The following is a 20,758-nucleotide window of genomic DNA, read 5'->3' as shown; positions in this document are numbered from 1 at the left end:
CAAGAATATGACAATTATTACAAGAAGTTGAATCTGTCAAATCAAAAGTATCCATGCTAGCATCATTAATATGTTTACGTTTATGCACAATAAGTTTCTCATTATTTTCTAATGCAACTCTAAGCTTATCAAGAGTATCATCATGAATAGAACGCAAAGAGGTAAGCTCAGAATATATAGAATCCAAGACTTGCAGGAATCATCATCAGGAATCATAGTCTTAAGTTTAGTAATTTCAGAATTCAAGGATGCAATTTTCAAGTCATATTTCTTAATTCTTTTAGTAGCATGATCAAGCAAGGAACTCAATTTACTAGCACTTTTAAGTAATTCATCATAAGAGAGTTCTACCTCATTGTTGCTGTCACTGTCGTAGTCGTCACGGGAGGTAGCACTCTTATTGCTAGCCATAAGACACATCCCATTAATGTCGCGCTTTCCTTTGGATGCATCATCTTCATCAGACTCGATATCCACATCACTCAAGCATGGTTCACCATATTCATTGATTACAGAGAAAATACTGTGAGCCACCGCTCGAGCAAAGTCGCCCCTCTTTTTATTCTTGATGTTGAAGGGGCGCTTCTTCTTCTTGTCCTCCCCATTTTCTTCTTTCGCCATCTTGGATAAGAATTTAGGACAATTTTGGCGAAAGTGATTTGGATCACCACATTCAAAGCACCTTGGAGCATTGTTCCCACCTCTCTTCCTTGAACGAACATTTTGCAAGGCAAGTGTAAAACGAGAGGTGAGGAGTGCCAATTCTTCCTCTGGGTATTGCTCTAGCTGTTCATCAGTTAGTTGAGACAAAGAAGACAGAGCATAACAATATGTAGAAGTACCATCATTAGATCTGCCAGGGTTAGTAACAAGTGCAATTGATTTGGAACCGGTTCTCCTAGCAAGAATATCTAATTCATGAGTTTTCAATTTTGAGTACAGAATATCAAGCGTAAGTGTGCTCATGACTGTAGATTCTCTAATAGATGTAACTTTCATCTTCCATCTGGACATATCTAATGCACTCAAAAGTTGCCTAGAAGCCTCAGCATCAGTATAAGTAACACCTAATGCACGTAAGTTGCTGAGAATTTTATTAAAGCGTGCAAAGAATTCATCCAAAGTTCACCTGTATTCATCTCAAATCTCATGTACTCCTTTTTGTGCATGTCTTGACGCACCTTCTTAACAGAGTTTGATCCTTCATGATAACTACAAAGTGCCTTCCATACCTCATGAGCGAATGCAAGGTGAGTGACACGGTCGAAGTCACTTCGTTGTAGACCATGGATGATGTAGTTCCTCGCCTTGTAGTTGTTCTCCACGTGGACCAAGTTTGTTGGTGTGATCGCATTGTCCGCGGGAAGCTCATAGGACTTGGCGATCTTCTCATATGGCGTAACTTTGTGCCATGATGTATGCCTTCATCTTCGCCTTCCAAAACTGAAAATCAACACCATCGAACACACAGGGTTTGGTAGAATACCTATCCATATCTAGCAAGTCTAATCAAACGGTTAAGATAGATTAGAGAGACCTTGCTCAGATACCAATTATGAGATCGAGATAGGCAATCAGAGGGGGGTGAATGATTGCGCGGAAGCAAATTAAAACTTTTCCCGAAAGTTCAAACCCTAAATCACCTTTCTGTCCGTGATAGTAAAACAGCCGTAACTTTTGATTGGATGAACCAAAAAATACGTACGAGTATGGAAAAGAAAGGTATTAAAATTATCTAACCAACGCAACAAGAATCAGATCAATCGGACTTACCAATCAAAAGATATGATCAAAATAGTAACAGCTGACAGAAAGTTACGAGGATTAATCTAAAACCAATTTCGAAGAATAACAAGAAAGATGAATTAATCGCAATCTTCTCTTGATCTCGTGATAAACCTGCAGCAAAGTATTATGAACTTGTGATGAACCTGCACCAAATTATTAGAAAGATCTAGCACGAAGATTTCACGAAGATCCGAGAAGAACAGACATGACACCGCCAACGAATCTTTTTATTGCAACGATGTTGATCGATTACAAAAGATGCAACCATGCATCCAAGAACTCTCCAAAAATTGATCTAGATCCAAAGCTTTGAGTACCCTCACGTCCTTGCTAAAACCCTAGCTAGGATGCCCTCTATTTATAAGGGAAAATTCGCAACCCTAAACCGAATCCGAATCCAACACGGACGCCTCTGTCCCGGTCAGTATTTTTACCGTGGGGCCCGCATACGACCTCAGATTGAGATGACTCCAAAAGCAAAGTTGTTCATCTCGACGACGCGCACAACTTTCATGTGGATCACTTTTCCATCCGACGTCATCTTGATGACGCTACTGTTTAATCTTTAAACAGCTCTCATCCAGCCACGGCTGGACCTACATATCTTCACCTCGATGTCACTTCATGCCATCAACTCTTCTTGTGATGTCTTCAAAACTCGACCATCACGTATGGAATATCTCCAATACCGTACATCTCCGGTATAAACAACATACGACAAACCGGTGCTCTCCCGGATCATCGTAGACTTCACTTCCATTGTTCCTTCGCACGAACGTCCCGCATGACCTTGATCCTCGACCTCAGCTTCCCAAGCTTCGTCTCTGGATCCCGTCATCGACCATGTTCTTCTAGCTCCGGCAACACCTGAAAGCGAACACACAAATAACCAGTACGAGCACAAGTCCACGACTTGACTCAGGGTAAGTTTCACACAACTCACGCCATGTTTTCACATAAGAAACTAATGGATCAGCACACCACTAGCAAAGCACTAAGTCCAAACAAGATACATGTCATCACTTAAATATCCATATTATCCAAAGTATCCACATCAATGTTTAATCTAAAACACTTGCAATGTTACACATCACATATGATTTCACAATCTCCCCCTTGATGAAAACATTGGCAACCTCTCGTTAACAACACTAGACATTGAACATTGATTGGCATACATATTCACTTAACTCTCAGATTTTCAAGGTTTTGAAAAAAAAATGAAAAACATCAAAAAGTTGGAGAAACACCAATAAAAGAACACCAATAAAAGGTAAAATATGGTATGTATATGTGTTGAAATCTCTCCCCCTTTGACAATGAATTTCATCAAAACCACACAAAAATATTTCCCCTGCTTCAATTTTTTTTAAACTAAAAGCGATTTTTTTTTTGTAATGAGCATTATGAAACATCATGAACATGATAATTGTGCATCCAAGTCATGTAAAAAGTAGTTGTACTCGACATGTATATAAGTATGATGTAATCTACACATGACTAACAATCAAATATTGTTACGATTTATTGCAAGACATGGTCTCCCCTTGTCAACTACATCAATACTTGAATACAAAATAGCTTGCAACACATTACATTAAACATAACACTTTATAAAAGCATAATATAAATTTTCGTTGAATTTATATACCAAGTCAATTCAACCTTGTCAAGCCTATATTTAAAACACCATGCCAAGCCTATGTCCAAAGTGCAATGATTAACAATCAGAAGCTTAAGGAAAATGGTAAGCAATCAGAAGCTTAAGACACAGGTTTTAATAAACACAGCAATTTTCAAGTTCATACCAAAGTGCAATGGTAAGCAGTCTCGTGAAGATGTAGTGCGACATTGGCATATTTATTTAGTAAAAATTGCTTGACACCACGTGTCTTTGTATATTTGGAACCTTGATACCATTATATTTTCATCATTGCTAGTAATTAAGTATCCAAGACCAAAATAACTAACAAAGTTTAACCATGACAAGATTTAGTTCAAGTTATCATTCGTATTAGAAATCATGTGATAGACTATTTCATACGAGGATACATATAAAATGACAATGTCCTCAAAACATAAACGTGGTTGCAAAAATGTCATTTCAGGATGGAATACAATGCTCATTACTTTTTCAGATTTTTTATTTATTAAAGATAAAAGAACGAAAGCAAGTATCGTACACGAAGAACAAACTCCCCCTCAAACCATCCCGTATGGTTTGATTACTCCAAGTTCACCTCGAAGAAAAGCAAACCGAGAAGAATCCAATGGTTTAGTAAAAATGTCTGCCAATTGACGTTCGGTATCTATAAAGTTGAGCACAACATTTTCTTTTTCAACATGATCTCTAAGAAAATGATATCTTATATCTATGTGCTTAGTTCTAGAATGTTGCACTGGGTTTTTAGCAATACATATAGCACTAGTGTTATCACAATAAAGTGGTACACTTTCTAAAATAACCCCATAATCTTTCATTGTAGCTATTATCCATAAAATCTGTGAGCAACAGCAAGCAGCAGCTACATATTCACTTTCAGCAGTAGACTGTGCAACAGAACTTTGTTTCTTAGAAGACCAAAGTACTAAAGAATTACCCAAAAATAAGCATGTACCAGATGTACTCTTTCTATCAATTCTACAACCTCCAAAATCAGCATCCGAAAATGCACGCAATATGATACTAGAGGAAGCAGAAAGCCAAATGCCAAAAGATTGGGTGCCATGTAGATACCTGAAAAATCCTCTTGACAGCTTGTAAATGTGATGTACGTGGGGAAGCTTGAAACCGTGCACACAAGCTTACAGAAAATTGTATATCCGGTCTAGAGGCAGCAAGATAAAGAAGTGAACCAATCATACTCCTGTACATCTTTTGGTCAACAGGTTCACCATCCTCATCAAGATCAAGCGACGTCGTAGATCCCATTGGTGTCATAATAGGCTTGCAGTTTTCCATCCCAAAACGTCGTAGCAGATCCTTCGTATACTTACTTTGATGTACAAAGGTGCCCTCCTTTGTTTGCTTGATTTGCAGCCCCAAAAAGTAAGTAAGTTCGCCCATCATGCTCATCTCAAATTCCCTGCTCATAGTTTCTGAAAATTCTGACACCAAAGCATGAGAGGCACACCCAAAGATAATATCATCAACATAAACTTGTACGAAGAGTTGATCATTGCCATGCTTGAGTACAAATAAGGTTTTATCAACATTTCCCATGGTAAAACCCTTTTCAAGTAAAAGAATTTTTAACCTATCATACCATGCACGTGGGGCTTGTTTTAAACCATACAAAGCCTTTGAGAGTTTATAAACATGGTTTGGGAAATTTGGATTCTCAAAACCCGATGGTTGCTTAACATAAACCTCCTCATCAATGAAGCCATTGAGAAAAGCACTTTTAACATCCATTTGATAAAGCTTGAAACCTTTAGATGCAGCAAATGCCAATAAAATTCTTATAGCTTCTAATCTAGCAACAGGGGCAAAAGTTTCATCAAAATCAAGACCCTCAATTTGAGTAAAACCTTGAGCAACCAACCTAGCCTTGTTGCGAACAATAACACCATCCTCACTTTGTTTGTTTTTAAAAACCCAACGTGTACCAATAAGGGTATGACCTGGAGGTGGTGAAACAAGAGTCCAAACTTGGTTACGCTCAAAATTTTCTAATTCCTCATGCATGGCATTGATCCACGATTCATCAGTAAATGCATGAGATATATCTTTGGGCTCAAAAGAAGCAACAAATGCAGAATGATTGTGAGAGTTAGAATCGATAAACCTTGACCGTGTGACTCTCTCAGTCATGCTTCCAATAATCTGTTCAGGAGGGTGCCTCTTTTGAATGTGTCGGGGTGCTGAAATATTTGACTCAGCAGCTTGCTCAACCCCAGCTTGAGTAGTCAAGGTAGTCTCCTGAGGGTGATCAATTGTAGCAGCAGTAGTAGTAGGTGTAGGAACAGCTACAGATGGTGCATGGACAGCAGGGGGCACGCCATCCTCATCATCATCTTCATCATCTAAAAATATTCCCTCCCCCTGAACATGTGTTCCTGCATTAGAAACAAGATGACTAGAGCCAGAACTAGCCTCATCAAAAGTCACTTCACTGGTTTCCATTAGTCGGTTAGTCTCGTAAACATAAACACGGTAACCACGTGAATGAGCAGGATATCCAAGAAACATGCCATCATATGATCTAGACTCAAACTTATCTAGATTGCCAGATTTAAGAAGAAAGCATTTGCATCCAAAAACTCTTAGGTGAGATATAATAGGTTTACGTCCAAATCGTAGTTCATATGGCGTTTTACCAATTTTGGATCTCAAGAACACACGATTTGAAACATAACAAGCAGTAGATATAGCTTCAGCCCAAAACTTTCTAGGAGTAGAAAATTCATCAAGCATAGTACGGGCCATCTCAACTAGAGTTCGATTCTTACGCTCCACTACACCATTTTGTTGCGGTACATAAGGTGCAGAAAATTGATGTTCAATGACAAGTTCATCGCAAAACTGATTAAAATATGAATTCTTAAATTCAGTTCCATTATCACTCCTGATAGTTTTCAAAGATCGTAGGTGCTCAACACTTAATCTATTCACAAGACTCTTAAAATGACTAAAAGCCTCATCCTTAGATGCCATAAAATAAACCCAAGAATATCTTGAATAATCATCAACAATCACCAGAACATACCACTTACCACCAAAAGATTGTACTCTTGATGGACCAATTGTATCAAGGTGTAGAAGCTGTCCTGGGGCATCAGTCATGACACCAGTAATGCGTGCATGAGAACTTGCAACCATCTTACCATGTCTACAAGGAGAGCATACAACATGTTTTTCTCTCTTAAGTTTAGGCAAACCATTTAAGACATTCATACCACTAATGCGAGTAAGATGATCAAAACCAATATGCCCAAGTCTACGATGCCAAAATAATAAATCTGTAGATGTGTTGGCAACTAGACACCTAAATTTTGCATTTGAAGCAGCATGAAAATCAGCCTTAAAAACTTTCCCAAAGCGTGATATATCAAAAACAAGATCACCCGAAGCATCTAAAACTTTGCAAGCACTCTTCTTGAAAGATACTTCAAGATCCTCATCAATCATTTGTGAAACCGACAATAAGTTGTATTTTAGATTTTCAACCAAAGCAACATCTTTGAACACAAAATTGTCGGTTACCTTTACTGTACCTTTCCCAACAACAGTAGAGGTAGAAGCATCTCCATAGGTTACACTTTCAGCCCGAGATGCACGTTTGAGGAAGGAGAACCAAATTTTATCACCGGTCATGTGACGAGAACAACCGGAGTCCACTAGCCATAGGTTCTCCTTCCTCACGCGAAGTGCCTACAAACAAACACATGCCGAGATCTCAGTATTGGGGTTAGATAAAAAGCTTTTAGGTATCCAGTACTGAGATACACGATGAGTAGGCAGAGCACGAGTTTTTTTATACATTGGGACAGATTGTATGTATCTCGTGCAAGTTGAAACGGAAGGTGAAACATTCACCTAGGCACATAACGGGGAGTAGTAGTTTTATCATGAGCATAATGTGCCTTGAAGGAATTAGATCTAGCTTGTTTTCTTTCCTTTTTAATTACTCTAGCTAGTCTAAAACAAGAACCTACACCATGTCCAGGTTTATTACAATAAGTGCAAGTGTACCTACTTTCAGGTTTAGCATGTGATATATGACCTACATTTGCAATTGTTGAAGTATCATTAGACATGATGCCGGCAGATTTAAAAATCACATTGGTTGGCTTGTTAGATGTTTCAAAAATTCCATTGCCAAGTGACTTAACAGTAGTGGGTGGATTAGCCTTAAAATGAGCATGTGTATTAAAACCGAGGCCGGTCTTGTTTTTACTCACTTTAGACTTATCTAAAATCATATTCAGATTTTTGTGCCCACTAGAAAATTTCTGCAAAGATGCGTGTAAATAATTAACTTGATGAGACAAGGCAATACAATTATCACAAACACCATCAATGATTTGTTTTCCACTTTTACAATTAGCGCACAAAGAAACCTCTTGGATATGTAAAGCATTTTCAACATGAGAAACCCTAGCATTTGCATCTTTCAACTTCAATTCAAGAATATGACAATTATTACAAGAAGTTGAATCTGTCAAATCAAAAGTATCCATGCTAGCATCATTAATATGTTTACGTTTATGCACAATAAGTTTCTCATTATTTTCTAATGCAACTCTAAGCTTATCAAGAGTATCATCATGAATAGAACGCAAAGAGGTAAGCTCAGAATATATAGAATCCAAGACTTGCAGGAATCATCATCAGGAATCATAGTCTTAAGTTTAGTAATTTCAGAATTCAAGGATGCAATTTTCAAGTCATATTTCTTAATTCTTTTAGTAGCATGATCAAGCAAGGAACTCAATTTACTAGCACTTTTAAGTAATTCATCATAAGAGAGTTCTACCTCATTGTTGCTGTCACTGTCGTAGTCGTCACGGGAGGTAGCACTCTTATTGCTAGCCATAAGACACATCCCATTAATGTCGCGCTTTCCTTTGGATGCATCATCTTCATCAGACTCGATATCCACATCACTCAAGCATGGTTCACCATATTCATTGATTACAGAGAAAATACTGTGAGCCACCGCTCGAGCAAAGTCGCCCCTCTTTTTATTCTTGATGTTGAAGGGGCGCTTCTTCTTCTTGTCCTCCCCATTTTCTTCTTTCGCCATCTTGGATAAGAATTTAGGACAATTTTGGCGAAAGTGATTTGGATCACCACATTCAAAGCACCTTGGAGCATTGTTCCCACCTCTCTTCCTTGAACGAACATTTTGCAAGGCAAGTGTAAAACGAGAGGTGAGGAGTGCCAATTCTTCCTCTGGGTATTGCTCTAGCTGTTCATCAGTTAGTTGAGACAAAGAAGACAGAGCATAACAATATGTAGAAGTACCATCATTAGATCTGCCAGGGTTAGTAACAAGTGCAATTGATTTGGAACCGGTTCTCCTAGCAAGAATATCTAATTCATGAGTTTTCAATTTTGAGTACAGAATATCAAGCGTAAGTGTGCTCATGACTGTAGATTCTCTAATAGATGTAACTTTCATCTTCCATCTGGACATATCTAATGCACTCAAAAGTTGCCTAGAAGCCTCAGCATCAGTATAAGTAACACCTAATGCACGTAAGTTGCTGAGAATTTTATTAAAGCGTGCAAAGAATTCATCCAAAGTTCACCTGTATTCATCTCAAATCTCATGTACTCCTTTTTGTGCATGTCTTGACGCACCTTCTTAACAGAGTTTGATCCTTCATGATAACTACAAAGTGCCTTCCATACCTCATGAGCGAATGCAAGGTGAGTGACACGGTCGAAGTCACTTCGTTGTAGACCATGGATGATGTAGTTCCTCGCCTTGTAGTTGTTCTCCACGTGGACCAAGTTTGTTGGTGTGATCGCATTGTCCGCGGGAAGCTCATAGGACTTGGCGATCTTCTCATATGGCGTAACTTTGTGCCATGATGTATGCCTTCATCTTCGCCTTCCAAAACTGAAAATCAACACCATCGAACACACAGGGTTTGGTAGAATACCTATCCATATCTAGCAAGTCTAATCAAACGGTTAAGATAGATTAGAGAGACCTTGCTCAGATACCAATTATGAGATCGAGATAGGCAATCAGAGGGGGGTGAATGATTGCGCGGAAGCAAATTAAAACTTTTCCCGAAAGTTCAAACCCTAAATCACCTTTCTGTCCGTGATAGTAAAACAGCCGTAACTTTTGATTGGATGAACCAAAAAATACGTACGAGTATGGAAAAGAAAGGTATTAAAATTATCTAACCAACGCAACAAGAATCAGATCAATCGGACTTACCAATCAAAAGATATGATCAAAATAGTAACAGCTGACAGAAAGTTACGAGGATTAATCTAAAACCAATTTCGAAGAATAACAAGAAAGATGAATTAATCGCAATCTTCTCTTGATCTCGTGATAAACCTGCAGCAAAGTATTATGAACTTGTGATGAACCTGCACCAAATTATTAGAAAGATCTAGCACGAAGATTTCACGAAGATCCGAGAAGAACAGACATGACACCGCCAACGAATCTTTTTATTGCAACGATGTTGATCGATTACAAAAGATGCAACCATGCATCCAAGAACTCTCCAAAAATTGATCTAGATCCAAAGCTTTGAGTACCCTCACGTCCTTGCTAAAACCCTAGCTAGGATGCCCTCTATTTATAAGGGAAAATTCGCAACCCTAAACCGAATCCGAATCCAACACGGACGCCTCTGTCCCGGTCAGTATTTTTACCGTGGGGCCCGCATACGACCTCAGATTGAGATGACTCCAAAAGCAAAGTTGTTCATCTCGACGACGCGCACAACTTTCATGTGGATCACTTTTCCATCCGACGTCATCTTGATGACGCTACTGTTTAATCTTTAAACAGCTCTCATCCAGCCACGGCTGGACCTACATATCTTCACCTCGATGTCACTTCATGCCATCAACTCTTCTTGTGATGTCTTCAAAACTCGACCATCACGTATGGAATATCTCCAATACCGTACATCTCCGGTATAAACAACATACGACAAACCGGTGCTCTCCCGGATCATCGTAGACTTCACTTCCATTGTTCCTTCGCACGAACGTCCCGCATGACCTTGATCCTCGACCTCAGCTTCCCAAGCTTCGTCTCTGGATCCCGTCATCGACCATGTTCTTCTAGCTCCGGCAACACCTGAAAGCGAACACACAAATAACCAGTACGAGCACAAGTCCACGACTTGACTCAGGGTAAGTTTCACACAACTCACGCCATGTTTTCACATAAGAAACTAATGGATCAGCACACCACTAGCAAAGCACTAAGTCCAAACAAGATACATGTCATCACTTAAATATCCATATTATCCAAAGTATCCACATCAATGTTTCATCTAAAACACTTGCCAATGTTACACATCACATATGATTTCACAAATTCCAGAGAAAACAGGGGAACATGTTCAGCCGTCGTCCCCCGGCGTGTTGATCTGGGCCAACGGGAGCCGCTACGACAACGCGCGCTAAGGCGGTTCAGCATCCGTTTAATTCCACAGAAAAGGGAACATGTTCGTTCTCTCTGCCCTCATCCCCGGCGTGTTGATCTAGGCCAACGGGAGCCGCTATGACAACGCGCGCTAGCCGGTTCAGCCGTGATTATGGGGCATGATTGAGGAGGGGAAAAAGAAGGGAAGGGCGGTGGGATACGGTTCCTGAACGGGTTGCGGGTCGAGGAGGCGTCGTCGAGGGTGGAGATTGCGGCGGCCGGCGTGCGCGTGTGCTACTTTTGGCGCGAGGAGGAAGACAGTCATGAGCGCTCGTGCGGGCATGGGCGGGGCGTTCTTAAGAAAGCTGGCCCAAGAGGGAGAACGGGTGTGGCCCAAGACGGAAAAAAAATAGAAGACCCAAAAGTGGCTTTTCTGGACCGTGGCAGCGCACGGGCATTCTGCTAGTTAGAAGAAATATGCGCAGACTCAAAATATTCAGGTGAAGTAACAACCAACATCTTTATAAAAACAAGAACTATCCATAATATAACGAAGTATTCCGCGCACGACACAAACTTCTCCCAGATTTGTCCCTACGTGATAGGTACAGCCCCTTTCACACTCAAGACAACATTATTGTCCCAAACAACATAGAGGCATGTTTCTTATGTTGGGGATATCTTGGCAAAGTCCAAAGCTTTCTTTCCATCAAGTTTGTTTGACAGATATAATTTTGCATACTCTTCTACTCTCACTGTTTTGTATAGCACCTTCCCTTCTATAATGTCCGGAATTGGTGAAATGATTGCTTCAAACTTTGGAAGGTGAAATGCAGACATGGATAACCTTTCCTTATGAGCATTTATGGTAACCCTATGCTCAACACTCTTGTACTTTCCGTTCGTCATAATCTGAAAATAGTAGCATAATTAAATTAGTGAAATAAAACTTTTCACTGGCCTTTGCTCTGAGAGTTAATCATCAACAGTGTGCTAGTGCAGTGAATCATAAAAAACAGTGGTATGTAGATGTACTTATAAGCAAGGTAAACTTCGTTTTTGTGCAAGATTCCATACCTCTAGAAGGTCGCCTACGTTCACCAGTAATGCTTCAGGATGTGGTTTCACAGGAACCCAAACATCATGCTTTCTGATTTGTAGACCTTGGACTGAATTAACTTCTAAGAGGATGGTTATGAAAGATCCATCAGAATGTGGTGAGAAGCCTAAAACCTTGTTAGGCATTGACATGCAAGGAGGGTAGTAGGTCATCCTTAGAGTTTGAACCGCACAATTACCCCCCATCAACTCATAATCAACATTAAGTGTCTTTGCAATGAAGGTTTCGATATAGCGGGAAAATTTCAGCAACTCAGAAGAGTACTCTCCGATGGAATTCCTGAAATCATAAGATAATATTGCTCATGCCTCAGTTACGTGTCATTACATACTAGAGAACTTCAGATTTTTAATTCTGCAACCAGCTTGTATCAGTATCTCATGATTAGGCATGTATTTATTTAGTGAGTTTGGAGTCTTGTACACAGCAATTCATACAAAGTGATAATAAAAGAGTATTAGTTTATTTGGGGTGCCTATTTTGTTCACATTTTAAGTGTTAAGATTATCACTAACAAATCCCATTGCCTATTAGTTTATATATATACTTATCAGTACAAAACATTACAAAAAAATCATATTACAAATATACTATTCATGAAAAGTATAGTCATAATGTTTTCTTATTATGAAGCCATTTTTTTCATATAGTAAAAATATAGAATTTATGGAAAGGACCGAAAATTCTCCATGTACAAGGACTGATTTTATCTTTAACTTAACCAAAACGTATGTGATGATGATTGATCTTATCAAAGGCACTCCATTATTGTGTCCTAAATTCTTAATTCAACCCCTAAACGTAGTGTCAGCCAGCCAGGTGCGCTAGCAGCCCACCAAAGTTCGATCCTCGAAAGTCGCACTTTGATATCTCACTTGTGAATATTATATATCTATATATTGTCGGACTGCAATCGTGCAACTCTTACGGTTTAACTTAAAAAAAACATGCATGTAGTGTTTGAGCTTCGGTAGATAACAATAAGTACTAATCTTCGAGAGATGGAAGCTATATCTGTACGGAGTATGTAAAGTCTCTCTTCATCTAAACTCCAACAAGGGACCTTCGTTTGCACATACATAACCCACCAAAAAGTACTAATCTATATAGAGCCAAGCAAAAACTCATGCTTGAGGACAAGAGCACGGGTACATGATGTGTGAATGTATACAATTTCACAGATAGATACAGTTGGGGATGCAGGATGCTGTAAGAATTACACAAAGCTAAATCAATTTAATGCAAACTACCTTGTTTTGTGAATGCCTAGAGGTGCTGATTGTTTCACTTGCTGGATGACGGAACATACGTACTTTCGTTCCGTTGACACCTCATAATTAATGTATCTAGAATTCTAGATGCCTACTGAGTTAGTAGAAATTCTGACCTAAAAGTATGAGGTTGTTTTGGCCAATAGCTCATATCACGGTGCTGAGGCGGCTGAGAGAAGAGGCTTAACATGTCGGCCCAGTCAAGCTTTTGATCATCAGACACCACAAAAGCTTGGCCATAGCCTTGGATTTCTCCTGGGCGCTGCGCATGATCATTCTTCGCGTCAAGAGGAAGCCGAAAGAAATCCTCAATGTCATGCTTTGCAGCCGCGATGACCTCGTTTGGTAACCCGTGATTTATGACCTGTAAATCACAGAAGTTGGACACAGTCATCCACTCATCATCAATGGAAATACTTTGTACTTAATCAGCGACACTTACGATGGATCACAGGGAGTATATTTTTCTTAGACATAACAAACTCGAGGACAGGTTCATTCTGAAAATAACGTTGCACGGTTGAAGTATGTACGTACCTGAAAGAAACCCCAGTCTTCACAGGCGAATCTCAGCTTGGCTAGCTCGGCTGCCACAGAATCAGGATTCAGGAGCTTAGCAAGGTCAATCACGGGGATCTCAGCAGAGTGCCCGGCGAGGACTACATCACGGTCGATGTCCTGCCGGATGTACCGTTCCATCGTCTCAGCCGTCAGCTCGTCGGAGGACGCCACCAGATCCTGCACGTTCCTCACCGGAATCGGCGACTTTGTTACATGCAACCATCTGCTCTCACTGCCGGTCAATGGCGACTCCATCTTCGTTTATCACCAGTGCTACTTGCTCATGCCAAAGGCTACTGCTATATAAGATCATTGCAAATGCAGGATGGATCAAGGGTATCATGTCAACTGAAACAAAACATTGCAACTTGCCATAAGAAATTGGTTTGTTGGATTCGATCCAACCGAAAACAAGCGTTAATTAAACAGCTGTTACAAGAAAGATGCCGATGATTCCTCGAACGGGTTGACCACAAGGTGCTCTGATCTAAGTTTTTGGACTGGAGCTACAGACGAAGGCGAGGCAACTAAGCTGACCTTCTAATTAAGTAATTTTACAAGGATAGAATACGGCATATATACTCGCATATAACAAGCTAGTGAATGTAGGTGCTCTGCATGTAGCTAGAGAACACAACTGGGACAGTCTGAGGTTCTCCGGAAATGTAGTACTGAGTAGAATATATACTTCATCTTATTATGTCAATGCTCCCTCCTATTCCATGATATATTCTTTTTGACTTAGGACAAAGATATGACTTCTTATATTTATGAACTGAGTGAGTAGCACTGAATATAGCATGGTATTCCAGGCACGACATAAACTTCTCCCAGATTTGTCCCAGCATGATAAGCACTAAACCCTTTCACACTCAAGCAACAACATTACTCCCCAAACAATGTAGAGGCAATGTTCCTTATGTTGGGGATATCTTGGCAAAGTCCAAGGCTTTCTTTCCATCAAGTTCGTTTGACAGATACAGTTTTGCATACTCTTCTACTCTCACCGTTTTGTATAGCACCTTCCCTTCTACGATGTCCGGAATCGGTGAAACTATGGCTTCAAACTTTGGAACGTGAAATGCAGATATGGATAACCTTTCCTTATGAGCATTTATGGTAACCCTATGCTCAACACTCTTATACTTTCCGTTCGTCATAATCTGAAAATAATAGCATACTTAAATTAATCAAATAACATTTTTTCACTAACCTTTGCTCTAAGAGTTAATTCATCAACAAAGTGTTCTAGTGCAGTGTATCATAAAAAATAGTGGTATGTAGATGTGCAACCCTTTTTCATCGAGATAACACATAAGCAGACTCCATTATGTCATGTCTGCTGGTCTACATTTCATTCATATGGGTATGTTGTTGGTCTCCCTATTGGATTATTGGAAGCATTAAAATCGCTACAGTAGTGGTATAATATCTAAAGGTACTTCAGCAACCAATATATTCATGTGATCTTATGATTTTCAAAAGGTGTTTTTTTCTGAATGTTAGCATATAAAGGATTATCACACGATACATCCAGATCCCCATAAGGGACATGACGGCTACACTTCACATCCATGTGTATTTGTATTAACTGTTTTATACTCCACATGCTTTCTCCAGTTTCATGAAAAATCTAATCAAATAATTGGATTAGTAAAAGAAAATTAAAATTTACACCACATGCTTTATTGGGTTTCATTTTTTTAGAACAGAGGTACTTCAGGTAAACTTCGTTTTTTTGTGCAAGATTCCATACCTCTAGAAGATCGCCTACGTTCACCAGTAATGCTTTAGGATGTGGTTTCACGGGAACCCAAACATCATGCCTTCTGATTTGTAGGCCTTGGACTGAATTAACTTCTAAGAGGATGGTTATGAAAGATCCATCAGAATGTGGTGAGAAGCCTAAAACCTTGTTGGACATTGACATGCAAGGAGGGTAGTAGGTCATCCTTAGAGTTTGAACCTCACAATTACCCCTCATCAACTCATGATCAACATTAAGTGTCTTCGCAATGAAGGTTTCGATATAGTGGGAAAATTGCAGCAACTCGGAAGAGTACTCTTCGATGGAATTCCTGATATCATAAGATATTTAGTGCCTCAGTTGTGTATCATTACATACTACAGTACTTGAAAAGGTACTACTGTACATAGAGCCAAGCAAATAACTCATGCTTGAGGACAAGAGCATGGGTACATGATGTGTGAATGTATAGGATTCCATAGATACAGTTGGGGATGCTGTAAGAACTCAAAGCTCAAACTAACTGTTTAGTGCCTAGAGGTATTGATTGCTTCACTTGCTGGATGATGGAACATACTTGCATTGACACCTGGTAATTAATGTATCTAGATGCGTACTGAGTTAATAGATATTCTGACCTAAAAGTATGAGGTTGTTTTGGCCAATAGCTCATATCACGGGCCTGAGGAGGCTGAGCGAAAAGGCCTAACATGTCGGCCCAGTCAAGCTTTTGATCATTAGACACAACAAATGCCTGGCCATAGCCTTGGATTTCTCCTGGGCGCTGCGCATGATCATTCTTCACGTCAAGAGGAAGCTGGAAGAAATCCTCAATGTCATGTTTTGTAGCCGCGATGACCTTGTTTGGTAACCCGTGATTTATGACCTGTAAATCACAGAATTAGTTGGACACAGTCAGCCACTCATCTCAATGGAACATGGCTGTGTGTTCGAATATTTTGAAGCATAGAAAGAAAAAATATGTTTTATCAGTATTAACTTTCTTAGATATAACAAACTCGAGGACAACTTCATTTTCAAAATAATTCTACATAGTTGAAGTTTTTTTTTTACTGAAAACTGTATGAGAGGCTCCAACGGTGTGCATATTACTAACAGGTAATAAGGTAAAGTTTGTACCTGAAAGAAACCCCAGTCTTCACAGGCGAATCTCAGCTTGTCTAGCTCCAGTGCCTCAGAATGAGGATTCAGGAGCTTAGCAAGGTCAATCACCGGGATAATCTCAGCAGAGTGCTCGGGTAGGACTAGATCACGGTCGATGTCCGGTCGGATGTACCGTTCCATCGTCGCAGCCGTCAACTCCTTGGAGGACGCCACCAGATCCTGCACGTTCCTGACAGGAACCGGCGTCGTTGTTACATGCAACCATCTGCTCTCACCGCCGGTTAATGGCGACTCCATCTTCATCTACCACTAGTGCTTAGTTGCTCATGCCAAAGGCTATTATATAAGATCTTCATTGCAAATGCAGGATGGATCAAGGGTGCCTACCATGTCAACCGACACAATTAGAATTAAACATTGCAACTTGCCATAAGAAATTTGTTGGAATCGATCCAGCCGAAAACAAGCGTTAAACTGCTGTTACAAGAAAGATGCCGATGATTCCTCGAACTAATCGACCACAAGGTGCTCTGATATATGTTTTGGACTGGAGCTACAAAATGCCAGGCAACTATGCAGTGCTGATCTATGTTTTTGGACTGGACCTCACCATCAAGGCAAGAACACCGAAACACTGTGAAGACGTTTCTGATCCCTCTGTCTCAATTGCATTAGCTATTGATACAAGCTTTTTAATGTCAGGCAGTTGAATCTTATCTAGAGTGCTCGGTCGGAGATGTTTCTGCTCCAGATTAGATTTTTTTATTCTGGGGCATCTTTCATCTATTAACATAACCTAGCAAGTTGCTTTCAATGATTTTGATGGATTTTGATGTTGGAGTAATCTTCCTAATTAGTTTGTACACATGCGTTGGTATCTTAATTTGTGTTTGTAAAGGAATCATCAAAAGTATAATATGATCACCTGGTCGTGTCGCATACGGTGTCAAGTCGTAATGCAGTAGGATTGCGTTTCAGAGTCTGATTTGTAAACTGAAAAGTCGTGTTGGGCACGGTGTCGAGCTTGTTGAGCTTCTGTATAAAGCAATTAAGTGGTCTCAAAATTGGAGAGTTGTTGTGACACAAAAACCTCCCATCGAAACCTTCTGTTTTTCTGTGGTGACGGTGCTGTCAGAGTTTTCGACCCGATTTCGCTAGCATGGCAGAGTTCTTGATCCAGTTTCTTTGGTCTTTTTTCGTATCGCGGGAGAACTTCGCTTATGTGGTTTGTTTCTTCATATGATTGATCTTGGGCAAATCTAACAATTTGTATTAGATTGAGGTCCAAGATTTGAAAGCTCCTGCCCTGGGGAGACGACCCCTACCAGCGCCTCAAGGGGGGCAATCAGCTGCTGTGCGACAAAGTAGCATGCAACAGATCAGACTAGGTGGCAAATCCTTATCCGTCCTGTCGCCTTCTCAATTTCTGGTGCCAAAAAACAGCATGCCTTCTCATTTCCTAGCACCAAAAACACAGTGCCTCATTGCGGTGAGGAAGGCGACCATTCCAGAAGAAGACAGCGCCTTTCTCCGCTTGCATTCACCATCTCAAATGTTCTTCATACTGCAGGTTTCTAGTGTGTGAGACATTGATGCAGAAGATATCTTTTGATAATGAGAACTTAAAGAGTAGTGAAATTTTGATAAGTGTGCGATGTGTTTCATGCTTGCTTCTATGAGTGCTGATGCAATTGCAATGTAGCAATGAAATTCTGCAGTGTATGGCTGCAGTATGTAGCACTCTGATATTCAGAAATGTGTGGTGCGCTTCATGCTCTTGCTGTTGGATATTCTCTCCGAAATCCCATAAAACAAGCACCGTATTGCTGTGAGCTACATCCACTATGGTCTTGTATAAGAGAAAATGGCAGCAAATATGACGGCGCAATGACGTATGGGGCAGCACAGCGACATTGCCATGCCACATCATGACCAGCGACGCAGTAGCAAAAAAAACTCTACTAAGAGGAAGATCTAACTGTATTCTGATGCGTCAGAGTGATAAGCAACAAGTTCACTGGAGGATTTTCTTGACTCACAAACGCTTGATGTTACGCTGTAAGATAGTTCTGGCATGCCTTCACCACGTCACACGAGCCTTTGAGAAGCAGAAATAATAATTAGCAATGACTAATCCAGCTGATTCTGTGACTGATGATAAGCACACTAGGCATGATCAGTTACCAGCATGTATTTTCAGATGACAACCATATCAGGCCGTTAAAACAGTCCATGCATTTAAATATCATAGAAAAGGCCATCTCAGTTCAAATTTCGAGTCAACAGACTCAGTCAATCACATCAACTGCATACTGCATAAACAGTCTAGACTCTTGAGAATTTTAGATCACATGATAGAAACAGTTATCACAGAGCATACCATGGATGTAATATCATAACACGGATACAATGCCGTTGCCACAGGAACCTACTCTTAGTATCAGTGCAACATTGCAGAATGAGACCGAAAGGACCTGACAAATCCATCCTGTTCATCTCTTCTTAAAACCATACTTCTTACGCTCATAGAAGAGATCAGTCTTTGCGCTTCCTAGATTGACGATCTTGGGACATCCATCTCGGTCCTTCTCCTGCTGTGTACACTCCTTGCAGTAGTACGCATCTGAGATGCCAACTCCACCGCAAATGACACATCTTCCCTGGAAAGAGCCATAGTTGCACTCATCGCAGACCCGGACAAGTGTACATGGACGCACATATGAGTCGCAAATGACACACTTGCCATCACACTTCTCACACAACCGACCAATTGCGATGCCAGGCTGCTTCCGGCACATGATGAGATCAGGATGATGTTTCGCCATGGCTGTCAAGTGCTAACCTGTAAAACCATATTCAGATTCATATAACATCAGAATAGAGCAATATCAATCTGCACTTAACAGGGATAACAAGCAGAGGAACAATTTAGTGGAAGCATCTCCTCACAAGAGAAGAAAATCATTAATAAAATTATTTGTTTGTAACCACTGGCAATTTAATTATACTACCCCCCCACAGAGAAGCAAAAATCTGTTCAACTATTTATTCGGAACACTGGAATGCGCAAGCTCTGTTAGAACTAGTAATTCCTCCAGCTCTAATGATGCGTCATTGTCAGCCAGGTTTCTGAAAACTAATGCAAGAGCAAATTGTAGAGCTACGGATCATAATACAAAATGCACAAATACAGTGGGTATGGTTAAAAATCCCACGAAATGCAGTGTTACAGACATTTAAGCTAACCGATTTCAAAGCCAGCAAATATCTCCCGGTAGAGATCTCACATCACGAAAATGGTACAGTTGGGCTGCCGGTTAAGCAACAGTTCCGCCTACATCATAGATTGCAGGCAGCGGCGGATCAAAAGCATACGCAAAGACTATTTTCTTAACATTTTTACACATCAAACGGAACTACCATGCTTTGCCAAAAACAGCTTGTGTTGGGACTTGGGACTTACGCAGAAACAGACATGGAACTCATCATGCGACTAATGTCGTCAACAAATTTTCCAGCATCCAGTTCCATTTATACTCGGGACAAGGAGAGGAGTCTACTCCATGTTCCACCCAGCACCACCGAACTTCGACATTCCATCAAACACCTCACGTGCACGAGCACAAAACGCCCCGAATTCAGACAAGGTCGTCTCATTCGAACCAGGGAAAAGTGGAGAGGGTGCGCGCGCTCACTGCCTTGCCCCCGTCCGTGTAGACGGGTTTTCCGGCTGCCGCACCGTTGCCGGCGATGCTTCACAGCCGCGCCGGCGATTCTAGATTTCTAGGGCATGTTTCGACGGAACGGATAATAGATCACATAGAGAAGTTTTAGGGTTCGGTGGTCACGCACCTCAGGGAGGATTTGCTCCCTCCGGCGGGTGTGTCGCTCCGTGCTCCTCGAAAGACCCCGAGACGACGACGACGACGGCGACGAGGCAAGCTGAGCTCGGCAAAGGTCCCCCGAGCCCGGTAGAGGCTACTAGAAACCTAAAACTTGTCTGGAAGATTCCGATATTCTTAATCTCCGTTCAAATTGCATAGCCATCCAATCGACGGCTGGGAATAAGCGT

At 40.6% G+C, this 20,758-nt stretch overlaps 2 protein-coding genes across 5 annotated transcripts; both read right to left on the bottom strand.

Moving 5' to 3' along the window:
- Positions 1 to 11,357: 11,357 nt before the first annotated feature.
- LOC100830268 (S-norcoclaurine synthase 1) lies at positions 11,358 to 14,948 on the bottom strand. 2 transcript variants are annotated; one of them, XM_024457658.1, is made up of 5 exons: positions 14,822 to 14,948; positions 13,791 to 14,162; positions 13,370 to 13,617; positions 11,940 to 12,261; positions 11,358 to 11,774 (listed from the first exon to the last, which is right to left on the bottom strand). In XM_024457658.1, exons 2-5 carry the CDS (start codon positions 14,067 to 14,069, stop codon positions 11,529 to 11,531), a joined length of 1,095 nt encoding a protein of 364 aa, XP_024313426.1. In that variant the 5' UTR covers positions 14,070 to 14,162; positions 14,822 to 14,948; the 3' UTR covers positions 11,358 to 11,528. The 2 variants fall into 2 exon arrangements, with proteins under 2 accessions (XP_024313426.1, XP_024313427.1); XM_024457659.1 differs by lacking the exon at positions 14,822 to 14,948 and adding an exon at positions 14,251 to 14,346.
- Positions 14,701 to 20,689, bottom strand: LOC100833863 (PHD finger-like domain-containing protein 5B). 3 transcript variants are annotated; one of them, XM_024457657.1, is made up of 6 exons: positions 20,539 to 20,684; positions 17,297 to 19,528; positions 16,702 to 17,069; positions 16,200 to 16,447; positions 15,571 to 15,892; positions 14,701 to 14,977 (listed from the first exon to the last, which is right to left on the bottom strand). In XM_024457657.1, exons 3-6 carry the CDS (start codon positions 16,987 to 16,989, stop codon positions 14,732 to 14,734), a joined length of 1,104 nt encoding a protein of 367 aa, XP_024313425.1. In that variant the 5' UTR covers positions 16,990 to 17,069; positions 17,297 to 19,528; positions 20,539 to 20,684; the 3' UTR covers positions 14,701 to 14,731. The 3 variants fall into 3 exon arrangements, with proteins under 3 accessions (XP_024313425.1, XP_024313424.1, XP_003563641.1); XM_024457656.1 differs by having other exon boundaries at positions 16,702 to 18,784; positions 18,871 to 19,528; XM_003563593.4 differs by lacking the exons at positions 14,701 to 14,977; positions 15,571 to 15,892; positions 16,200 to 16,447; positions 16,702 to 17,069 and having other exon boundaries at positions 18,902 to 19,528; positions 20,539 to 20,689.
- Positions 20,690 to 20,758: the final 69 nt, after the last annotated feature.

The sequence above is a fragment of the Brachypodium distachyon genome, chromosome 1 (assembly GCF_000005505.3).
Source record: "Brachypodium distachyon strain Bd21 chromosome 1, Brachypodium_distachyon_v3.0, whole genome shotgun sequence".
Lineage (NCBI taxonomy): Eukaryota > Viridiplantae > Streptophyta > Magnoliopsida > Poales > Poaceae > Brachypodium > Brachypodium distachyon.
This window is presented reverse-complemented; position numbering and strand designations above follow the sequence as displayed.